Here is an 8,440-nt window from a genome sequence, read left to right as displayed (position 1 = left end):
ACAGGGGAGTAAATTCCTCTCCGTTTTGCTGCAAGTAGCCTTGATGTCTAGCTGAGATCGTTATCCCTTCACAGTGAGCTACAGCACACGTGTGTTTCCGCAGGTCTCGCTTCCACAGTCCTGAGGCTTTCCCTGTGTTCACCAGCTGGGAAGCAGCTTGCTTGTGACATGCGGCAATGAATGTGCCTGGCCATTTTCACTGTCCTTTAGTGTTCTTGTCGCAGCCACAACAGTATAAATCAAAACGCCTGTTCCTTCTTTTATTGCCTTTAAGGGGACAAAAATACTCCTGAAGGTTACGGTTTCACAATGGATTGGCTTCTTTCCTTCCCCTCAGGACGACCAGAGGGGAGGTTGGGTGCAGCCTCATCATGTGGAACACCTACCTTTTTCTCCCTGTTGCCATGGTGACCGAGCCGCTGGCTGGTGGGTCTGGCTCAGTGACACCCAGCACCAGGGCCCTCAAGAGAGAGAACAGTAAAGAGAGATGGGGAGAGGGGAAGGATCCTGATTTAAATGTGTCAAGGCCAGTGTTTTCAGCTGTGAATATTCAAAATAAAAGCCATAAAGAGGCAATAGGTCATCTGCATCTGTCAGACCAAACCATCGCTCTCCAACAACTCAGTTTGGAGGACTGCAAATATTGCAGTACGGGTGGATGACTAGGCATTCAGAAACTGTAACACATATACACAGTGCACTCGTTAAGGTAAGTGGTTCGCTCTATCTCTGGTGCGTCCGTTCTGTAATACAGGTCCCATGTAGTAATAAACAACAGGAATTACATCACCTCCAGGTCTTTACGCTATTTCTGTCATGGTCTCAAAATCATGCTGCACTGGCATAAGCCAGAAAAAAAACCTGCTTACAGCTGCAAGAACTTGCAGGAAAATGAGCTCTTTCAAAATAATGAGCTATTAACCCACGGCACTGCTGCAGAGGCATTGCAGTAGTGTCAGCCACTGGTGTGCCAATAAATAACGAGGCAAATTAGAAGTGGATGTAAATTTGTTTCTGTAGATAATTCTTCTTTGATATAAACTGGAGCAAGTCTGAGTAACTGGAGGAAAACACAGTTGTGCTGAATTTGGTTCGACAGAAAGGAAAGCAGAGGTCCTTAATTTAGGTCCTCTCCCTAGTTAGCACTATTCACACGCTCATTATTTGGGTCACAATTTAGCTTGTTTAATCGATTGCCAAAGATATTTCTGGAGCAAGTAAAATCCTTTCACCGGTCAGGAGATGAGCGAAGCACAAGTGGCTAAGAAAGGCAGACTTACGGATCAAAGGCTGCTAGCAAGAAGTTGAGCAGTAAGCTGATGGATTGCTCCACGTTGATCTGGTGGGTCGTCGGCATCCGTTTGTTGAGCTGGTAGAAGATAGTTGAAATCACGGCTTCCAGGCGAGCCACGTTCAGTTCGATGCTGGGATCCAGGTTGTTCAGCGCGTTTTCCCGCAAGGCTTCTATCACGTTCCAGATGTCCACCAGATGCACTAGGGGACAGGACAGAAAGAGTCAGCAGGGACACACGTTCCTGAAAACAACCGAGAACAAAGTCACCTCGTGCCACAGGGTGGGCAATAACACAACCCCATAGGACAGGCTTTGTGAATAATTAAACGAATGAACGTATTTTCCATCACTGAGAATTGAAGGTGGTGGAAGAATGAGCAAATAAAATTTAAATCCGTTAATAAGCAAACAATATATTGATATTATTAGTTGTAATGCGCTCAACTTCAGCTCGGGAAATCATTCCTCACTGAATAAAGTATTCAAGTAAAAATCTGTATTTTATGGAAATCGCTGGAAGGTAAACACATACTAATAGTTTTTCTGAACCGTGCCTCTATGAATACACATTCAGAAATTACCCTTAGATATTAATTTGCATAGCAGATGGGCTTTTCAGAAGATCCGACAAATATTAAGTGCTTAACATGTACTACATTCTGAAAATTCTTTTCAGCAATTTGTATGGAAAGCAAAATATTTTAGAGAAACAGAACTGTAATTGAGTCAGGGTAGACAAGCTACATTTAAACAAAGAACACGTAATGAAGCGATCCCAAAGTCGTATTTCATGACTTCTAAATATATTTGCCAAACAATTTGTTAAATCTTTTTCATAAAGTCCTGGTCTAAGCTGAACTCCACAGGGTTTTTTTTACACCTAAAAGGACAGCTTAAAGGGCAGTTTCTGCACCCTTCATATTGTACCCAAACAGAAATCTCGTTTGCATGGCTCTGTTACTGTGGCAGTGCGATGGGCTTGCTGCAGATAGGCATTTCCAGAAGCGGTGGACCATGCCAGAAATAAAAAACCCTACGCTCATTCAAAATTTGGACTGAGCTCAAACCTGAACTCAGAGAATCATCCTTTTTTTTTCATTTTCAGTATTACCTACTGTCCTACTAAACTGTCAATAAGAAACCAATCATGAGATTTGGGTGCAAATTCTCTTTTTTTAACCAGAGAAGCTACTGTACAGTTCGTATTACTTGGCTCTTGGTATGTCATGAGACAGATGTCCATGCTATCAGTATGTGGAAGGAGATGCATTTTTTTGCGGATGGAGAAATTTAATTCTAACCATCATAATTATATTTTTAATTGCTTGGTTTGCAGGTGCTGCCTCAGACTGCAATGTGACATGATGGTCAGACGGCAGGGAAATGTAAACTGATACTAGACAGATAAACGAAACTAGATACACTGTCATTTTACTTAGTCTAGAATTTTTCCCTGTGATGGGTTTTCTTTTCTTCTACCTTAGGAAAAAATAATCTCTAATGCCCTGTTACCACATGCATAAGCCCCAGGGGGAAGATACACTATAGAGGTGACCAGCAGCAATCAGTTCAGCCACTACAGGAGGCACTTTTCTACTTCTTGCCATTTCCTAGCAAATAATTGGTAAAAACCGACATACGCAGTTCCATCATAACACCAAAACATTTACTTGGGCTTTGTATTAAAAGAAAACCTGTATAGGCAACCTTGCACGCTGGCAGGTTGTCTTCAGAGTGTCGTTTTGAATTAAGGCAGATGGGTGGAGCATACAACCACTCTGAACTCTGCCTTTCATCTTCTAGCTGGGGGATAAAAAAACCTGGCATAGATCTTGTATCCTATTGCAGCCATGCCCATTCAATCAATTTTCATTGTCAAGTTGCTACAGAGGTAAGCTGGTGTCTGCATTCAGCCCATATCTGGGGCTAAACTATAGCTGTTGCTCTATCACCTGATGACCCCTCCCCAGCAGAAAAGGGGCATCAAGAAAGGGAGACCCACAGGGTGACATGAAAACAGCTCTAATGGAACAGCCCAACTGACCCCAATGCCAAGAGAAAGTGCAGACAGTGATACTCAGCCCAGCCAATGGTCAGCGGCCACAGCAAACAGGAGAGCAGCTCCTCAGGAGCAGGATGGGGAGAGAGACCCTCCAGGGGTGGGGAGAACAAGAATAAACAAAAGGAGCAGAAGGAGCCCCTACCCTCATCAACTTCCCCCTTTATCCTGGGTGTGATGTTTGTGGTCTGGGCTCCACCTGTGAGGCAGCTCGGGGCAGCTGCCCTGGCTGACCCCAAACTGCCAACGGCTCCACACCAGGGCTGCCCTGGGAGCCTGTCCCTGCGACACCAGGACAACTGTGTAAATGGGAGATGAGTTTTGTCCAGGAATATGACCTGCACATAATAGCTGACCCCATCTGGAAAGCTTCTCCACATGGCTCAAAGGCCAGACTAGGCAGAGAACAGAAAAAGTCACCAGAAAGCAGGCCACTGCTTGGTCCAGGACCGAAGGGTTAATGAGCATTTTCCACTCTGGGTCACCATGGTAAGGCAGCCAGGGAAGAAAAAGAGCAATACGCCAGAAGATGCAACAACAGTCTGGACCACGTGCAAGTATTTTGTGGACTTACTAAGAGGGGAAGGGCAGGCAGAAAGCAGAAGGTTAAGCATGGTGTTTCCTTCAACGTCCAGCTGTTGCTGGCCATGAGGGCTGTCTCTGGTAATTCAGACCAAGCAGAAGAAGGAGGTGTTACCACCAGCAGTTGCACCAGGTTGGCTGCTGGGTGTGAGGGAGTGTGCAAACCATCAAACTGAACTGTAGCTACACTAACAAGATAACAACGTGAGAAATTACCAGGCATAACAAATAGCAAGCAGGGAGTCCTGCATGTGGGGATGGGTAACCTGGACTACGCTAACAAGATAGCAACCCGAGAAACGGCACACACAGGGGTACCAGCTCAACAGCACTGCTGGCCGACGGAGAAATCACTAGAGAAATCACTATTCAGAAAACCTGAAAAAGTATGTAAAATCAACAACACTGGAGCTAGTGGGTCAAGAATAAACTGGAACAGGCTGTTTATCTGGGAGCGCATGAGCACGGCAGAGAAAAAAGCACGGGGGTGAAAAAAGGATAACACAAAGGGTAACAAATCACGGCATCAGAGATTCTTGGGGGTACCCTCAAGCAGCCCTGCACCTCATCAGAGCGAAGGAGCAAACACAGCAACTTGACCATGTGCGTATCTAGGTTAATCCTGCAGTTGCGGGGAACTGCGATGGCTCCTTCAGCACTGATAAAAGGACATCCTGGGAGGATGAACCAGACATCTGGACTCCTTAACCAGTGAGAACGGAATTTCACACAGCAATTTAACTTTAATTACTATAGCCTGGTAGTGGAAAACTCTTGAATAAGACCGCATGGAGGAAAAGAGCTGGCATAATCAACGAGGCTAGAATGGGGGCTGGTGTCTTTTCTTCACACGATCCAGTACTGATACTTTGTGGTTATCGTATTTTCATGTTGGTTTTTTTTAATTTTCCCACTGATAATGTATTTTTCATAACATTCCCCCACCCAGCATAAAATATTAGTCTCAGGGAACTGCTGTGCATTCGTACTATAAATAATTTCACTTCTTTTTTCCCCCAGAAACACTTTGGTTCCACTTGAAGCTGAATCAACAACAATCCTACTGCACTGTTTTATTTTGCATTTTATTCATGAATTTCAAATCTCTCTACCGAGGCTGGAAAGTAACACTTCCTGGAGGAGGAAATGGAAGATGGACAAGAGCCAGACATTTAACAAGATCTACTAATTCTGAAAATATCTGTGGAAATGTCTAGCTCAAAATCACAAGGAGAATTTGTTCGACTGCTGTACAGAGGACTGGTCTCTGGCTTTTACTCGAGTTAGTTGTTATGGACAAGAATTCACCCATCTAAATTTAAGTGTGAAAAGTCTGGTCTCTGCTGTCAGCTGGTGACTGAGGCTCCTTCTACTGTCAGTGAAAGAACAAGGCACCTTAAAGCGGCTCTTCGGAGACAGGTGGGTTGAGAAGTGCTTTGAAGGTGCCCATATTTCCGCACTGACTACAGACAAAACCTAAAGTGACAAGTTTACATGAGACATGTAACCTCAGAGCTGGTAAAGTTAACAGAGATGAATCCCACACCTTGCTCTTTAAACATTAAGAAAAGAGTCTTTTCTGTTCTGACTACTACATAGCCTAGAATAATTCAGGTTTTATAGAAAATATGAATAATAAATACTTTGATCTGTATGAACAGCTACCAGATCCTGTCATAGTCACAGCCTCTTGCACGGCACCGCTTATCCTTGCACAGGTTACATCTGGCTGTAGTGCCCTACCGATCACTTCTAACCCTGCTTTGATAAAGTCTACTCACACAACAAGCAGAACCTTACTTATTGTATCACGGTGCCAAGTCATCCTGTCCTGCAGAGCAGAACACAGCCCCTCTGCAAGCTCCTCTCTGTTCACTTGTGCTGTTAGACATTTATATCTAAGGCTAACACGGTACCTGCGCTCTTTTCAATGTAACAACAGAACGCCAACCTCGCCAACCCTGCACAAGCTCAGTCCGCTCATTTTCATCCTCTCTGCTACCCTTTTTCTATAATTCCTGCTACGCCCATTTCTCTATCCATCCCAGAGATTGTTCTAATCTCACTGGAGAAGACATATCTCCTTACTTTGCACAATGTGTAGTGCAATAAAACTCGAATCTGAATTCTATGTACGACTTTGGTGCTAACGAGAAGAGTTTGCAGTGTAAGAAGCTACCTTACAGATGTAGGAGAGCTTTCTCTCTTCTACAATCTCCCTGAAATTCCCTCAACAACATAAAACTGCCCAAGTTTGTCATCATGTAGATGATTTCCACAAGCAATTGCTAAACTATACATTTCCCTTCAGATTTTCTGTTAAGTGATTTCTGAAGTCACAGCTAAGCCAAACATCTGCATTACTAGATCTTCCGTGGCAGATGCTGCCTGCTAATTTAATTTTTATGAGACTAAGTAATATTTAAACACTGTCATCGAGGGCTTCACATTCGAGCACTTTCCGTACAGATAGTGATTAGTGAATGTAAATAAAGTTCAGTATCTGGACAGAAGCGGGACGATGCAGAGGAGCAGCGTTACAGATGGCTGCCATTCATTCCACAGCAACCGCTACCAAAAACGCAGACTTTGAGGAGACCCCGGCTGAACTACGGAGAATTAAGATGAATGCATGAAAACAGACTCCAGATAACAGATGTTACTGCCTTCAGTGGAATCCTCCAGTGGACTCCTTCAGCTGTTAAAACAACAGTTGGAGAGCGCCTGTTGCCAGCACGTTGTACCTGAATGGTTCAGTCTCTCTCTGCAGAAAATAAGGGTGAACAAAAGACGGCTGGCGCCGTTTGGAAGCAGTTCTAGATTTTTCTCAAACTACAAAGTTTTCAGACACCCTCAAAGTTTTACATCCTGCCCTTCTGCCTTTTCCCGTGTTCAGAACATCTTTTCCTATTGCCTTGTACTACTTTGATGATGAAAAAGAGTAATTAGTAGTTACAGTGCAGAATTCCGTCACCTACAAGTTAATTTGTGGAAGAGGTGGACTCTGGATACATCGGGAGAAAGCAGAATTTGGAACAAAATTATGTTGCTCGCTACAAACACATATGTCAATGTTACTGATCTTGATTCTCCCTCTTTCTTCAAGTGTTTTTTAGTCTCTTCATTAACAGGAAATCAATGTACTTTTAATTTATTCTAACTAGTAACTTTAATTGACTTGCAACAAGCCATTTGCTGTTTGGTAGGTAATGGTATCTTAACAGCCAAAGTGTGAGAGAAGAGATGGACTATACTCATGTTTTTTTAACTCAAAGCAATTAAAATTTATCTATCCAGTGAAAAAATTAAGTCTTCTGTCCATCATGGTGTTTATTTAGAATTATTGGAAGGCTGTGAGATACAGATAAACTTGGATATATCACTGGTCTTAAAGGAGGCAGATTACTTCAAACATTAGCTGTCAAGAAATGATGTTGCCCTAATCAACCATAAAAAACTAAACTGTAGTGGAAGTTTATCTTCTAAGTAGTTAAAAAAAAAGTTAAAAACAGTCTGTGTGCTTAAGCTTTCTTACCATTAAATGGATCTGCTTATGCAAAAATCCTTATTTGTTCTACTGCATTTTCTTGCTGTCCTCCTGAACCATGAACTCTACAATCTTATCTTTTCGTTTATTACTAAAAGAACATGGAAGAGGAGATTACATTTAATCAAACAAGGGAAGCGACTAAATTAGGGCTTTAATAATCAATTCAAATTTACTTAACATACAGTAGGTCTCACTAAATTCAGGTTAAACGTGCCCAATTCATAGTCAGGACAGAATTCCTCCTTGATAGATTTTCAATTGTTGGTAAATACAGGAAAAACTTTTAAAGGAGTATTAATTTAAACTATTTCAAAAAAATTAGTATACATTCCATGAAGATTTTAGTCCAGCAAAGCTCTTACAGACATGCTTGAGTTCAAACATTCTAGCACTGTCATTTGAACTTGGTGGCACTTGAACGTCTGTCAACTATTTCAGGCAGATTTCATTAAAAGAGAAAGATTTATGCTTCCTTGTCTAACAAACCTAAAAACATTATAAAACAGGTTAGACTATTCTTTTTTAATTTTAATTATTATTAGAATCTATGAGCCCATCGCAAATCAGGGTATTGGAGCCGTTTGTCATCGTCAGTGCTGTGAAGCCCTGGGAAGTCACTCACGCTTTCTCTCTGGCTCCTGCTGCAGGGTGGGTAACGGAGGACTGAGCGAGGCATGATTTCCCTCCAAACTACACCCATGTGCATCCAAGCTGCCCCTCACATCAGTCACTGCAGCACGATCACCAAGAGCTTTATCTGCACGTCCCACTGCTGTGCAGATCGAGGTGCCAGCGGGTTTGCGGTCTTTTATGCTCTCTGGGTGCCAAATTACATGAACGAGAAAGAGTAACAGGATGTGCTCAAGTGAGCTCTGCACCAAGTCCCTTTTCTGACACATGCAACGAACAAAAAATCACAGAGCTCACTTCGAGGCCCCTTGTATGCTTGGGAAAG

General features: G+C 42.9%; 1 protein-coding gene across 1 annotated transcript in view; it reads right to left on the bottom strand.

The window, feature by feature from the left end:
- Positions 1-8,440, bottom strand: part of LOC104500144 (dystrobrevin alpha-like) — a 45,096-nt gene that overhangs the window by 17,009 nt on the left and 19,647 nt on the right. The window contains exon 4 of the mRNA XM_010143749.1: positions 1,281-1,494. Coding sequence (XP_010142051.1) covers positions 1,281-1,494 — 214 coding nt within the window. The remainder of the gene's footprint in view (positions 1-1,280; positions 1,495-8,440) is intronic.

The sequence above is a fragment of the Buceros rhinoceros genome, unplaced genomic scaffold, assembly GCF_000710305.1.
Source record: "Buceros rhinoceros silvestris isolate BGI_N320 unplaced genomic scaffold, ASM71030v1 scaffold19029, whole genome shotgun sequence".
Lineage (NCBI taxonomy): Eukaryota > Metazoa > Chordata > Aves > Bucerotiformes > Bucerotidae > Buceros > Buceros rhinoceros.
This window is presented reverse-complemented; position numbering and strand designations above follow the sequence as displayed.